Consider the following 15,334-nt stretch of genomic DNA (forward strand, 5'->3'; position numbering starts at 1 on the left):
TTAAAATCAGCAATGGCATTTCCTTCATTCAAAGGGTCAGGCAAATCAGAATGCACTCAGATATTCTATAAAAATTGGATGAGAGTTCCTCCATGGTAGGCTTTGTATGGCTAGTAAGTGTTCCTGTACAAAAGAAATCAGAGCTACATAGGCAGCAGTTTTGGGCGGGGGGCAATATGATACACATATTGTGTGTCTAAGTTAAACGGCTCATCAGAATAATGTTGAAGGGCTAATTGTACTGCAGCTAGTTCCGCAAATTGTGCAGATTTCACTTGTAGTCTAGAGCATTTAATAACGGGAAAGGAAACAACTGTGCAACCATTTGAGGAGCCGTCTGTGAATACATTGCGGGCCCCCTTCAAAGGATTTTTGGAAATGATTTTGGGGAAATACACAGGGTGATTTTTTTTAATGAGCTAATTTATTGGAAGGAAAATGACTATCAAAGTGGCAGGGTGTGGAACACATAAAATGTGCCCAATCCTCATCACAAACCGCTGAAGCCATTTTATCTGTTCTTGAATATAGGGAGTGACAATTACATCCAGGATCTTGCCAAAACCTTGAAGACTCATTTTGTATGCCTTTTGAATAATTTCCTGGGGATAAGATTTAACTATTTTTCCTGGGGATGTATGGTCATGCACCCATAATATAGGACCAGTTTGCCAAAACACCACAGTAGGGGAATACGCTGAAGCAAAAACTAGTAAGATCAAGTTTTGAGAATAGTCACTATAATTTAAGTATGCATATTGGAGGCATTCTTGCACAAGCTGTAAGCATTCTCACACAGCAGATGTTAAGGTTCGGGGAGAAGTGGGATCAGAATCCCCTTGTAAAATATCAAATAAGGGTCTAAGCTGCCCAGTGGTCAGGGCCAAACTAGATCAAACCCAATTTATATTTCTGAATAATTTTTGAAAATCCTTAAGGATGGTCAGTCTATCCAGCCTTAAAGTAATCTTTTGAGGACTAGGATACCAGAATATAACAACTGATGACCCAGGTATTGATAGGGAAATTCTTGTACCTTTTCTATGGCTATTCTTAAGCCAGCTTGTTAAAGATTATGTTGCAATTCCCCAAAAGCCACATTTACTCCCTTAGGATCTGGGCCGGCTAAGAGAATATTATCCATATAATGTGTAATATATAAGGATTGAAATTTCTCCCTAATGGGGGCAATGGCCAAAGATACATAAATTTGACAATTAGTGGGACTATTAGCCATTTCTTGAGGCAATATCATCCACTAATATCTCTTATAGGGCTCTTTTAAATTAACAGAAGGAATGCCAAATGCAAATCACCCACTCTCCTGAGGATGCAAGGGAATGGTAAAGAAGAAATCTTTTAGGTCAATAACTAATAAATGATAGCCTTGAGGAATACCTACAGGGGAAGGTAAGCCAGGTTGTGTGGCTCCCATAATTTGCATACAATCTTTAACAGCTCAGAGATCTTCTAGGAGTCTCCATTTTCCAGATTTTTTCTTTAGAACAAAAATGGCCTATTCCATGGGAAGTGGAAGGAACAATATGTCCTGCCTCTAGTTGTTCCTGTACAAGATGTGCAGCCTGTAATTTCTCCATGGATAAGGGCCATTGCTCTACCCATACTGGGTTATCAGTTTTCCAGATAATAGGAATGGGAACAGGCTGCACAGCAATAGCCCCGAAGGAAACTTGCCCAGCCCAGAGCCATCTCTGGCTCTTTTGAGAATTAAATATTTGGATGCAACAGACTGAGGGTCACCTTGGAGGAACTTACCCAGTCCTCTTACTTGTACATAGCCTTGGTCAGCCAGCATATTTTTTAACAGGCTCAGTAGTAAGAACCGATCCCATGGCCTGAAGCACATCTCTTCCCCAAAGATTAACAGGGATATGACTTAACACAAAATGTTGAAAAAGACCTGCATGTCCTTCATCATCTGACCATTTAAAAAGCTGAGTGCCACAGCAATACATACTCCTTGTAAATGAGTGGAGGCTGGCTGAAGAGGCCATGCTCGAGGCCAATGTTTTTTTTTTTTTTTTTTTTTTTTTTTATTACCGAGGAGTCAGCTTCAGTGTCTACAAGTCTAGAAAATCGTCTATCATGGTACGGGTGAGCATGGGGTGCTGTTTAAGACTTGATACCAAAAGGCACCCATGGAGCTTGTGGATCCAAACCCAGCAGATCCTCTGGTGTCCTTTAAAAAGGGATTGTTGGTTTTGAACATAGGGAGAAGAAGTAATTGTGCTATCTGAATGCCCTGTGGTATTATTAATACCCCCATTTCTGCCCTAACCACGAGTTTCATTTCTCCTTGAAAATTTGAATCTATTACTCCTGGAATAACTCTAATTCCTATCAACCGGGCACTACTGTGTCCTAACAATAGCCCTATCACTCCTGGGGTAAGAGGCCCAAAGACTCCTGTGCTTAAAACTTGTGGTGTTAATACTGCTCGGGTGTCAGAACAGAGGTCCAATCCTGCACTTCCTGGGGTACCTCTGATAAGGTCCTGGACATAAAGGGTTTTCTCTGAGGGATCATCTTTATTGGGCAGGTTACAGGTGTATCCATTGCCCTGTACACCTGGGCTTGAGGGGCCCGAGGCTGGCCCTGCTTCTGGTTTCCTGGAGCCAAAAAGGGATCACCAAGGGCATTTGTTTTTGGTCTACATTCCTTGCTCCAGTGGTGACCCTTATGGCAACTGGGACAAAGCCCCGGCCCAGGACTCTATTGCATTGTCGCACTCTGGGGGCAGTTCCTTTTGAAATGTCCTGACTGTCCCCATCCAAAGCAAGTCTTTGGCCTGGCTCCTCCATTGTTCCCCCCTCCTTTCATGACTGACACTATAACCTGGACCATAATGTGATGACCATCTATGTCCCTTATATAGTCATTGAGACTTTCAGCCTCACGGGGACGTAGAGCCTCTTTACAATACTTGATTGCATTTTCAACATCACCAAAAATGCCACTAGCCAGCTGTAGGGGGCAGTTTGCAAATTCTGAATAGGGCTCAGATGGTCCCTGTAATACTTTAGATAGTTGATCACCTGAGGCCTTATTAAGCAGGGCTTTCCAAGCTCTAGTAGCAGCAACAGCAATTTGTGCATAGACCACTGTGTCAAAAAGAATTTGAGTTGCAAGGGCAGCATATTGCCCAGCGCCCATGAGCATATCTAAATCCCTAGCAGGAAATCTGGCAGTGGCATTGCATTGGGCAGTTTCTTTGCAAAATTCTTGAAATTCCCCTCTCCAGAGCAAATAATCACCCCCACTCACAGTGGCTCTACAGAGCTGCATCCAATCACTAGGGGTGCAATTTAATGCTTCAAAGACTCAAAAATTGCCTGAGTGAAAGGAACATGGGGCCCACAAGCAGTTACAGCCTTTTTAAGTTGTTTTATATCCTTGAAATTTAGTGGGTTGTGCTCCCTAACCCTGTTATCCTGAGGATCCACTGTTTCAATCACAGGAAAAGATTGTTTTTCCTTTCCTAATGCTTCTACCTTGGTTATTAAATCTTTGACCTCCTCCTCTAGTCGTCTCGGCGCAGAGGCCCTACTAAAGAGATCATAAAAGGGGTTGTGTCACAGTGGATGCCATTTGCACTCATCAAGCTTCAGAATTTCTTTGGTTTAATTGTTCAATTTCTGCTTCCAAAGTATCTTCTTTATCAGTTACGGTAGGACTATCATCTCCTAGTTGGGATCCTTCTTGTTCCCTGATACATTTCACAGATTCTAAATCTTGTACTTCCTCAAAAGTCCTACTCATCTCTGCCCTTTGTTCTTTTACTTTAACATCGTTGCTCAGGAGCACATCTTTAACTAAACACCAAAGGGAAAAGGTGGTAATAGGGAAATTATCAGGCTCTTCTTTATGAGCCTTTTGGAGATCTATTTTTACCTGTTCCCAATCAGGGATGTTGAAGCCAGGGACTATGTTTCTCTGATATGACAATGAATTCTTGAGCTGTTTTAGTTTTAATCCTGGTTCCCAGTCTCTTCCATAGGGCCACTAACTGCCCACTGAGAATTCCCTTAGAGTTACTGGCACTCATCCTTCAATATACCCCCATTCACTTACTTTGCCAGCCCGTCTCCGAGGGCTGGCCTCCGAGGGTGATCTCTTAGGTGATCCTTTCTTCCCGGTCTCAGTGAGGCATCCACTTGTAGCACCAGCTCTACGATCGATCGATCTGTTCCACGAATAGGGTGAAGGCCTAGAGATTTAAGTAAGAGACAAGACAGCGGGTCATTCATTCAAGGCCATGTCTGGATGCCAATAATGCAGTTTGTTGAGGGGGATGGGGTGGGCTTATATACTGACTCAGAGCACAATGGAAAATAACAGGCTTTTCAGGCTTAGCTCCTCCCCACCAGGTGTGTGTTAGCAAAACAGGAAGAGCACCAATGACAACTGGGGGGGGGGTAGGGTGTGTGTGGAAGAAAACAGGAAGAGTGTCAATAACAATTCTTGGGGGGGGCAAGATGTTCCAGCCAACAGCTTCAGGCTTGCTCAAGGTGCCTTGGGGGTCCATGCAATGCCCTACAGTTGTTGTTGGTATTAAGAATTGAACCATAGTCTTCTGCATGCTATGCAAGCACTCTACCACCGAACTCTATTCCCATATCCTCCCAGCCCCCACTACTTCCTTTAGGAGACAAAGTCATGGAAGTAGCCAGGGGTCCCCAAAAGCCTCCCTTGCCTGGTGAGTGCTTAGGGTTATTGCTGTGACCCACTAGACCTGGATGCTTATCAGGTGGATTCTTTGAGATGCTAAATCTGTCTTTTGTTCCTGGTGGATTTTTATCCCCTAACCCAATCTTGAATGTCTCTTAGGCATTTTATAATAGGGGAAGGGGCTGGCAAAAGCAGGTTGGGACACTTTATCCCTGGGATGGGGGTGGGTAGGCATATGGGCCTTCATTGTACTGTGGGTTTTTTTTTCCGTGTACATAATATACACTTGTGAATGTATATACCTCACATGTAACCATTTGCATGTATATTTCATAATGAAATATAGTCCCATCGTTTTTTTTTTGTTATGAAGCCTGAGGATGGTGCCCACGGCCTCAGCAGTGCTAGGCAAGGAGCATCCATTCAACTCCATCCCATCTTTGCCCTAGTATTACTCTAAAAGGCTCATATGCTAATAAATTTAAAAAACCAAGTCTAAGGTGGGTGTGGTGGTACATGCCTTTAATTGCAGCTCTCAGGAAGCAGAGGGAGGTGGATCTGAGTTCAAGGCCAGTTGGGTCTACATAGTGCATTCCAGAACATCCAGGACTATATAGGGAGACTCCATCTAAAAACAAAACAAACAAACCTAAAAGGTCCAACTCCTGATGACATACATAGATGACAATATATATATATCCAGAAAACTGAAAACCTAACTCTGTGGTGATACTTGGTTGTACAAATAAAACCTGTCTGAAGGTCAGAGAATGGAGCTTGCCACTAGCTAGCCACAGAGGTCTTGAGAAACAAACAAACATAAGATCAGTTGTTGAGCTGGGCAGTGGTGGTGCAGCACATTCCTTTAGTCCCAGCACTCAGGAGGCAGAGGCAGGCGGATCTCTGTGAGTTTGAGGCCAGCCTGGTCTAAAAGAGCTAGTTCCAGGACAGTCTCCAAAGCCACAGAGAAACCCTGTCTCAAACAAAAAACAACAACAAAAATCAGTTGTTGGAAGAAAGAAGGAAGGATCAGATTGGGTGTGTTAGTGTGGTGCATGCCTGTAGAACCTCAGTGCGGATCAGGAGTTCAAGGCCAGTTTGGGATACCAGAGACACTATTTAAAATATTCAGGACAGATATGGTGGCACACACCTTTCACCTCAACACTCAGGAGGGGGGCTGATTCCTGTAAATTGGAAGTCAGCCTGGACTATGTAGCTAGTTCAAATCAAGCTGGGGCTTCATAGCAACACAGTGCAACCCTGTCTTACTGGTACCCTACTACAAAGAGGGTAAAGAAACAATTAGGACTTAAAAGTAACTTTAGCTAGGCAGTGCTATTTTTTTCTTTCAAAACTGTGGCACTCACATACTGAAAAGAATCTCTGAGAAGTGAATCCATGAATGCTTCTTGACTTTAACTCATCTTAATTCTTTCCCTTTGGGGGAACACAGATCAGATCCAAACACTTAGCGTATATGGGGGGGGGGAAGCGTGCGTAAGGGACAGTGTGGGAGAGGGGGAAAGTGTGTGAGAGTATGAGAATGTGTGTAAGAAACTGTGTGTCAGAGAGAGGGAGAGTGTATGTGTTTGAGGGAGGAGAAATGTAAAGAGTATGGTTTTCCTCCCACCGCTTGTCTTGTCCCGCCGCTGCGCCAGCCCCAAATAACACACAGATATTTGCTGTATTTGCTATTATGCTGTTGGCCGGTTACTTGTTTCTTATTGGTTAACTCTGTCTTAAGTATTAACCCATTTCTATTGATCTATGTATTTCCACGCTTTCATCTTACCGGAGAGCCCGCTGCTCTCCCCAGACTCTCCATATTGACTCCTCCTTTCTACTTCCTCTTTCCTCCTTGTCTCCTAGTCCCTCCTCTCTTGCTTTCCTATTGGCCAACAGTGCTTTAGTCATTAACCAGTATGAGAAGCATATTTACAGAATGACATCTACCATCATTTCCTCTTTTTTGTCTAAAATAAAAAGGGTTTTAACCTTAACAAAGCAAAATATATAACACAACAGTTACCAAGTAAGAACCACAGTTAACAATATTTAGTCCATTAACATTTAGCAAGATTAAAAGAAACTATTCTATCATCTATCCTATATTTGTGAGTCTAAAGTCCTATATGTAACTTATCTTTAAGCCTAACTAAGGAAAACTATAACCATAACTATTTGTCTTCAACTCCTTCAAAGACCACAGAAGGATAATATATAAACTCTAGAAATGGCAGAGACAACTCATTGCCTGGTCAGCCACCTGAAGTTCTTCTGTAATCTTCCGTCTTCAGCCCATAGGCCATAGAGTGTCTGGCAGACTCTTCAGCAAAACAGGAAACTTTAAACTGTCTTCTTGTATTGGCAGTTTGTCAGTCACTTTTCTCTGTGTCCTGCAGACTGTCTGGCAGACTCTTCCATGCAGCAGGAACTCTGTAGCAATGTCCATCTTGAATCAGCAGTCACTTTTCTGTGGGTCCTATATGTCCAGTTTATACAGCACAAAGTCAAACAGTCCAGACAAGAGCAGTATCTTGTCCAAATGGCTAGTCTTGCCATATTGGAAGTAAACTCCATAACGAGTTTCTTCGATGTCCATCTTCCTTTCTGACGTAGGTGGTGTTGCCAGGAGCATTTATGTCTCACTGTCAAGAAAAACCTAAACCATTTTAAATGCCATATTCTGTAGGTCTTTGAAAGGTTTGAAGAATGCCTATCCATCTCAAATACATCTCTGTGTATCCTGAAAAACCTAACTTAACTCTAACCTTTGACTATCATAGGTAATTATTTATAATTTGTACTACATTATACATTACATTTCTAAATGAGCTATATAAGTACAATACCTAAACAAAAGGAGAAATATACATATGACAAAATTGAACTTAAATTTGTATCAATAAATAAAAATCCATTCCAAAACAAAGTATTCATATCTATACCATAATTCCCTTTTTACCTTTAAAAAGAATTGGCTGTGATCATTAATCATTTATAACCAACCCATTTAAATGAAAACAATATTTGGGAATTTGGGTGTCATTCTTTCCAAACTGCTTCCTGCTGGTAGGGGTCGCTGTCATGGGGATACTAAGAAGATGCAGAAATCCTGGCTGTAGTCTGCAAGGCTGCTTTGTTCAAGCTGTTTTGAATGTTGGATCACTTGTGACCCTGTTTCAGGGGGTCTGGCTTGATCAAACCACACTAGTCTGGAAGGAATCCACAGCTTTTCATTTTCTGTGGAAACAAAAATAGAAATCCTTTCCCCCAGTAACTTGTCCTTAGACTTAAATTTTGAAGTCAAAGCATTTTTAAAATATATAAATTGAATTAATCCAGGAGCATTTTTTTTTTTTTTTTTTTTTTTTTTTTTTTTTTTTTTTTTTTTGCTGTTTCAAAAAGCTTTATTTTTACTTGGTCCAAGATCTGAGAGGGGCTTCAGGGTGGTTACAAAGCTGCCTAGTGGCTTGAGAGGTTCGGGTGAGGGTCCTGAGGCTGGCTGGTGCAGAGCAGAGGGAGGGAGCTCCTTGGAAGGGGAGGCCTCCTAGTCATGCTTGAGAGTGAGCCGCTCAAAGAGATACTCGCCCAGAGATGGCTGGGGCACGCCAGTCTGCGTTGGCTGGGGCCCAGCCAACCTACGGATGTTGGTCAGGTGGTTGCCCATCTTCTTGATGAGCTTCACCTCCTCATCCAGGAAGTGGCTCTCCAGGAAGTCACAGAGATGAGGGTCTGTGCGACCAGATCCCAGGGAATGAAGACCCAAGAGGGCCTGGTTCAGGTTCTTCTCCAGGGCCAAGGCAGCTTCCATGGCCTCCTGGGTTTTACCCCACTCATCTTGAGATGGCTTCTGCACATCCTGGAAGAGTGCGCGGCCCCCACGGTCGTTCTGAAACTTGAGGAGTCGCTCGGCACCCTCGCGCTTCTCCTCCGCCAATTCGCTGAAGAAGTGGCCTGCCGCCCAGAGCCACATCATCCCGATCAAAATAGTAGCCCAGAGAGAGGTAGGCTTAGGAGGCCTGCAGGTGCAGTTTCACCAGGCGGTTCACAGCAGTCTCCACTTCGGTAGAGTAGTTCTGACGAACCTTGGAGGCCATGGCTGAGGCGCTGTGTGCTGACGGAGCTGGCTGGTCCTAGGAGCAGGGGGGGTGGGCGAGGAGATGGTCCCGGAGGCTGCGACTGGAGAGGCCGGCTAGAAGCTGCTGGGACCCAGCTAAAGGAGGGCGTGCCCGGGTCTGCTCTATCCAAACACTGTTGAAGCAAAAGGCAGATCCGTGGGAGCCAGGGCTGCGCTGCTGGCTGAGCATTTCCTTTAATAGTTGTTTCCTCAGCAGTCAAACGAAACAAAAGACAATATAACACTGTACAGTATCCAGATTCTCTCCATCCTGGCTTTTTTATTACTGTTTTTTTTTTTAACTTTTATTTTTTGAGACAGGGTTTCTCTGTGTAACTTTTATCCATCCTGGAATTCACTCTGCATACCAGGTTTACTTTGAAATCACAAGAGATCTGCTTGCCTGTCTCCCCAGTGCTGGGATTACAGGCGTGTGCTACCACACCCAGCTCCTTGGTGTCTTTTTAAAACCATTTTATTTCTTTTCTCTCCCAAGCCTACATATATTTTAGAACTCACTGTAAACCTTTAGCACTTTTTCTTAATGTGAATCTGTCTTTACTATAAATTTTTATCTTTTTCTGACCACGAGTCTTTTATCAGGTAAACAACATTGCTAACATGAAAGTCACAGTGGGCGCCATATGTAAGAAGTATGGTTTTTCCTCCTACCGCTTGTCTTGTCCCGCCGCGCCAGCCCCAAATAACACACAGATATTTGCTGTATTTGCTATTATGCTGTTGGCCGGTTACTTGTTTCTTATTGGTTAACTCTGTCTTAAGTATTAACCCATTTCTATTGATCTATGTATTTCCACGCTTTCATCTTACCGGAGAGGGGCTGACATTGTGCTCTCCCCAGACTCTTCATATTGACTCCTCCTTTCTACTTCCTCTTTCCTCCTTGTCTCCTAGTCCCTCCTCTCTTGCTTTCCTATTGGCCAACAGTGCTTTAGTCATTAACCAGTATGAGAAACATATTTACAGAATGACATCTACCATCAGAGAAAGAGTGTGACAGAGGGGAAGAGAGAGACAGAGAGACAGACAGAAAAAGTATCTGTGTGTAGTGTGCTTGCCTCACAATCATGGAGATCTCCTGCCTCTGCCTCTTGAGATTAAATATGGGCGACTCACAGAGATCCTCCTGTCTCTGCTGTGAGTAAAGCCGTGTGCCACCACGGGCTGTCCCGCCCCCCCCCCCTTTTTTTTTCTTTTTAAAAGACAGGGTTTCATTAAGTATTCCTGGCTGGAGCCTGGAAGTCAATATTTATTAGACCAGGCTGGGATCGAAGTCACAGAGACCGACCTGCCTCCTGAGTGTTGGCACTAAAAGGATTTTCCATTATACGGCTCTGGACTCAAACCCTTTGGAGAAAAACAAAATCCATATAAAGTGGGTGGAGATTGAAACATCCAATCAGGTGGCGGTTTATACTGGGGCCTCGGCTTGCTTAGCCAGTGTGGAAGTAGAAAGCTGTGGAAAAGCTCCAGGAGCCCGTGGTGCGGCTGAGGCTTGCGAGCACGCAGGTCCCCACGGGTTTGAAGCTAGCCTGGGCTGCGTACTGAGTTTCAGGCCAGCCAGGGCAGCAGAGGAGCGGAAGAAGGCAGAGTCCTCGAGCCAGGAGTCGCGTCTTCGTCTTGCTGCAGTTAGGAGACGTCTCTCATCTGTCCATCTCTGGTAAGTCTGTTTGTTCCATAGTTACCTCGTCCAGACTGTAGAAGTTGCAGATGATAATTTCACCTAACTCCCTGAAGCCGGAGGAGTACTTGAGCCTGACCATCCCATGTTAATTAATCTAGGTGTCCACTGGAGACTTGACTATTCAAATAATGTGATTCTCCAGAGTGCTAGCATTAAATACTGAGTCATTGAGCCTATATATAACAGGAATGAGTTGAATGCCACCCCCTTTTGTTTTTTTCTTTTTCTTTTTTTCTTTTTCTTTCTTTCTTCTTCTTTTTTTTTGTAGTGTTTCTCCGTGTAATAGCCCTAGCTGTCCTGGAACTCGCTTTGTAGACCAGGCTGGCTTTGAACTCACAGAGATCCACCTGCCTCTGCCTCCTGAGTGCTGGGATTAAAGGCACGAGCCACCACTACCAGTCATGAATCGAACTTGTGATTTCCCCAGCTTGCACCTCGAAGTTGCTGCTGGAATTACAGACGAATACTAACACATCCTGTTTGTGCTAGACCTTAGGCCTTCATTCGATCAACCAAGCTGCATCCAAAATCACAGATTGCTTGCTTTGCACTTTATCCTAGTAGACCGACAGCCATTACCATTTAACGCTAAGGTCATCGTTCGATAGGACCTTTCAGTGCACGTTCCCTCCCAGAAGGATGGAGAGGGGCTGGGTCCTCAGACCTCCATCTGAACTTGGGCCTCTGGCCCCTCCCAGACAGTCAGGTTCAGTGCTCACTACCACAAATACTGTGAGTGTACCTCCTCAAACTCGTTAGTAATAATTCAGTTTAGCTGTTACTGCATGCATCCTAGTCCTTGAAGAGTGAGGTAGAGGATTGCCCTTTCACATATAATACTGAATTTTACAATAGAGTTTACCAAAGGTAAATAAAGCAATTGACACATTGGATCAAAATATCCCCTTTAATTCCAGAGGCAGTTGGATACTTGAGTCCCAGCCCCATGAGCTACATAGTTTGAAACCCTGTCTTAAAAACTAAAGGTTGTGCCAGGTGGTGGTGGCTCATGTCTTTAATCCCAGCACTCCGGAAGCAGAGGCATGTGGATCTCAGTGGTTTTAAGGCCAGCTTGGTTCTACAGAGTGAGTTCTAGGACAGCCAGGATTGTTTCACAGAGAAACCCTGTCTTGAAAAAAACAAAACAAGCAAACAAACACCAAAACCAAATCGCTGGTGGTACACACCTGTAGTGTCAGCACTCGGGTAGGGCCATATGGACCTGTGAATTAGAGGCCAGCCTAGTTTACATAGTGACCTTTTGAAAGCCATTCACTGTGTGTGGGAGTGTTTTGTGTGCCACGAAAAGGTTGGCGATCTAAAGAGGGCATCAGGCCTTCTGGGACTGGGGTTGGGAGCCACCAGGTGGGTACTGGGGAAACTGAACCCACACCCTCTGCAAGAGCAGTGTGTCCTCTCACCACTGAGCCAGCTGTCCAGCCCATGTGGTGACTTGAGGCCAGCCAAGACCTTGTCTTAAACAGAAACAAAAATTCTGATGCGAACATAGCTATCCAACTGCCTGTGTGGATGAAGTTGCCAACCCCAGGGTTGTCTGAGCAAAGGCACCAGAGAAGGGGAACCTTCCTGTTCATTGTGCTTAAAACTGGCCATGGATTCGTAATGTTTTCCATTTATGACTTGAGATAAGGAAGATGTTTATTTGTTTTTTTGAGACCAATTGTCACTGCGTAGCCCTGGTTGGCCTCAAACTCAGGTGATCCCTTTTACTCTTGAGTGCTGTGTTTAGTTTGTATGTCCTTAAATCACATTCTAAGGACTCTGTCTTAGAGACATAGTATTACAATTTCTTGTTTAAGACAGGATCTGAAGTAACCTAGGCTAACATCTAGTTTTCCATGCAGCTGAGGCTAGCCTCGAACCACGATTGTTCTACCTTCTAAGTGATGAGATTAGAGGCCTTGGCTATCACTACTCCTTCTTTCTAATAGTTATTGCTACCCCTTCTTTCCACCCCAGCTAAAAAAGCTGGCCCCTAGCTGAAGGTAAACCTCTGCCTCCCGAGTGCTGCCATCCCAGCCATCCAGGGTACTGAATGAGACATGTCCCCAGGGAGCTGGAGTTTAGCTTCCAGAGTGTGCAGGACTCACTTCCCTCTGGGAATGGAATCCAGTGCCAAAGCTGGAAATGGATGGTATGAAGATGAGCTGTGGCCCATGGATGCTTGAGAGACCATACTCCTGGGGCCAGCAGGAAGTTTGATGGGGCTTTCTAGTCCAGGGAAGCACTTAGGGGAAGGAGCTAACCTGAGGTCCCTGCTGCTCTCAGAGCAGTGACTTGTGGCCCTGAGTTAGCTCCCGCCACGGGTAAGAAAAGCCTCAGCACTTGCTTGAAAGGATGTCTTTCTCAATGTTGCCCCAGGAACCTTTTTCCTGAAGATTCATCAGGATGAGCTGCAGGTCCCCACCCACACTCCAGGAGCTGGCGGAGAACAGCCTTCTGAGGAACCAGGCCTTGGCCGTCTCTGCTGTGGACGATTTACCCGCTATTTTCTTCCCGTCGCTGTTCAAAAAGGCCTGCAGAAAAAGCTGCTGTGACGTCATGGTGGCGATGGTGCAGGCCTGGCCCTTCCCCTGCCTCCCACTGGGAGCCATGATCAGGAGGAAGACTGCCTACAGGAGAATCTTGGAGATTATCCTGTTGGGGCTTGATGGTCTGCTTTTCCAGAAGGCTCCTCATAGGTGAGTGAGACCCAAATGCCCTAGGAATAAAAAAAAAAGCGGATAGCTGGGGTTAGGTAGAACTCGGGAAATAGAGTAGACGGTAGAATGGAGTTTGGGGGGCTTTTGGTGGCACCAGCTTGGAGAGCTCCAGGCGCTTTGGCCATTGCTGAGCCATCTGGGAAAGGGCTGTGGAGTGTGCAGCACTCAAAGTCAGCAGTGGTCCAAAGACTGTCCCTGCTTCCCACAGGCGCCACTAGAAGTGGAACAGGGCTGGACTCAAAAGAGAAGGGTGTGGGACTAGGACAGTGGCTAGTGTCCTCATGCTGAGGCTCCTCCCTGTTTTACCCATAGGAGGTGCAGACTCAGAGTGCTGTGTTTACGTGCTATGCCTTTGAGCATGTGGGACAGGTGGCCTGTGTTCATGGCTCATGACCCGAGTCAAGCAATGGTGGCTCATTCAGGAACGGAGGTGAAGCCCCTGGTGAAGGTAGTGATAGACCTGGTCCTCAAGGAAGGTCCTCTATCATCCACGGAGTCCTTCCTCATCCAGTGGGTGGGTCAGAGGGAGGGTCTGATGCTCCTGTGCTGTAACAAACTTCAGATCTGGTCCATGGCCATTAACTACCACAGAGAAGTCTTGGAGAGGTTGGATCTGGACTCTATCCAGGAATTGAGTTTGCTCTACATGAATAATCCTATCTGCCTACTTAACTTCTCCCCTTACCTGGGCCGTATGATGTACCTGCGTAGTCTCCTCCTCTCCCGCTTCTGGTCTGGCGTCTTTCTCACCCCAGTGGAGAAGGATCAGATCATCACCCAATTCACCTCACAGTTTGTCAAGCTGAAGCAGCTTAAGTGCCTGCACCTGGATAATGTCTTCTTCCTAGAGGATCACCTGGACCAGCTGTTCTGGTAAGGAGGGATGGTCAGGTTTCTCATCAAAGTGGAGCAAAACCTTGCTCCTTTAGACAGTAGTGGCTCCACCTGCTCGCTGCAGCCACTGGTAGATGAACATTGCCAGAGCATCAGAATAGCAAGGCATGGTTCTGTATCTGCTGTCCTGGAGTAGGGGCTCATATACTAATACAAAGGAGTAGGGCTAAGCTGGGGTTGGTGGTTTGGAGAGGGGGCACCAAGCTAGAAAGCGTCTTCAGGAGTGAGACCTAGCAAGAATGGGTTCTGATGTCTTAGCAAGTGTCTAAGGGAAATTGGAAAAGGGAAAAGGAGGGGAGCGCTGTACACTGAGTTCTGCTCAGCTTGCCTCCAGTTTCCCATCAAGGACAGGCTGGTTTTTGAGGGCAGTTCATCCTGTGTAGTGCTGTGCTCCCCGTGGCCGGGTCCTCCTCTTATCGCAGCTCCCTGGTAGTATCGAAGGTGTATACCACCATACCTGGCTTTGTTTTGACCCCAGAGGGTGAGTAGATGGGAAGTGTGACATCAGGGTTGAGATTCTGGGTCAGGGTGAAGCACTCTGAACAGGAACTGGCTGTGAAGAGACAGGTCAGTGAACCCACAGGCATGTTGCCACATCTTGCCCCGCATTGGTCGATCCTCCCTGTGTAGAAAGGAATTTGCAGTCTGGGATTGGGCCGATCCTACAACGATGGTGCCAGGCCTCAGCAGAGTTGAGCTAGCAGGCCGTCATGGAGCCTTGTAGCTGCTGGCTTTCATCATGAGATTAGAAAGATCTTGGACCATACACATATTCCCAGAACTGTATTCTTGTTTTCTTTTAGGTGGCTGAAGGCACCCTTAGAGACCCTGTCGGTGACTCACTGTTTTCTCTCAAAATCGGACTGGACCCATATGTCTGAGTTCCTGTGCACAAGCCAGCTAAAACACCTGATTTTGAAATGCATCAAACTGACTCATTTCAGCCCAGAGCCCCTGCGAGTTCTGTTACTAAAAACTGCTCCTACTTTGATGACACTAGACTTGGAGGGATGTCAACTGATGGACTCGCAACTCAGTACCATCCTGCCCGCCCTGAGGTGCTGTACCCGGCTCATCCTGTTTAACTTCAGTGGGAACTATGCCTCCAAGCGTTTCTTGAGGGATTTGATACGCCACCAGATCAAGCTGAGACACCTAGGGTCACAGTTAACCCTTGTCCCAAGCTGTGACGATTATTGA

The 15,334-nt window shown here is 45.6% G+C and overlaps 1 protein-coding gene and 1 pseudogene across 1 annotated transcript; one reads left to right on the forward strand and one right to left on the reverse strand.

Annotated features, from left to right (window-relative positions):
• Positions 1-8,133: 8,133 nt before the first annotated feature.
• LOC127213186 (ferritin light chain 1-like) lies at positions 8,134-8,792 on the reverse strand (annotated as a pseudogene).
• Positions 8,793-12,926: 4,134 nt separating this feature from the next.
• Positions 12,927-15,334, forward strand: LOC127213231 (preferentially expressed antigen in melanoma-like protein 1). Its single transcript, XM_051173537.1, has 3 exons — positions 12,927-13,219; positions 13,553-14,113; positions 14,938-15,334. The coding sequence occupies exons 1-3, from the start codon at positions 12,927-12,929 to the stop codon at positions 15,332-15,334; spliced, it is 1,251 nt and encodes a 416-aa protein (XP_051029494.1).

This window comes from Phodopus roborovskii, unplaced genomic scaffold (genome assembly GCF_943737965.1).
Source record: "Phodopus roborovskii unplaced genomic scaffold, PHOROB, whole genome shotgun sequence".
NCBI lineage: Eukaryota > Metazoa > Chordata > Mammalia > Rodentia > Cricetidae > Phodopus > Phodopus roborovskii.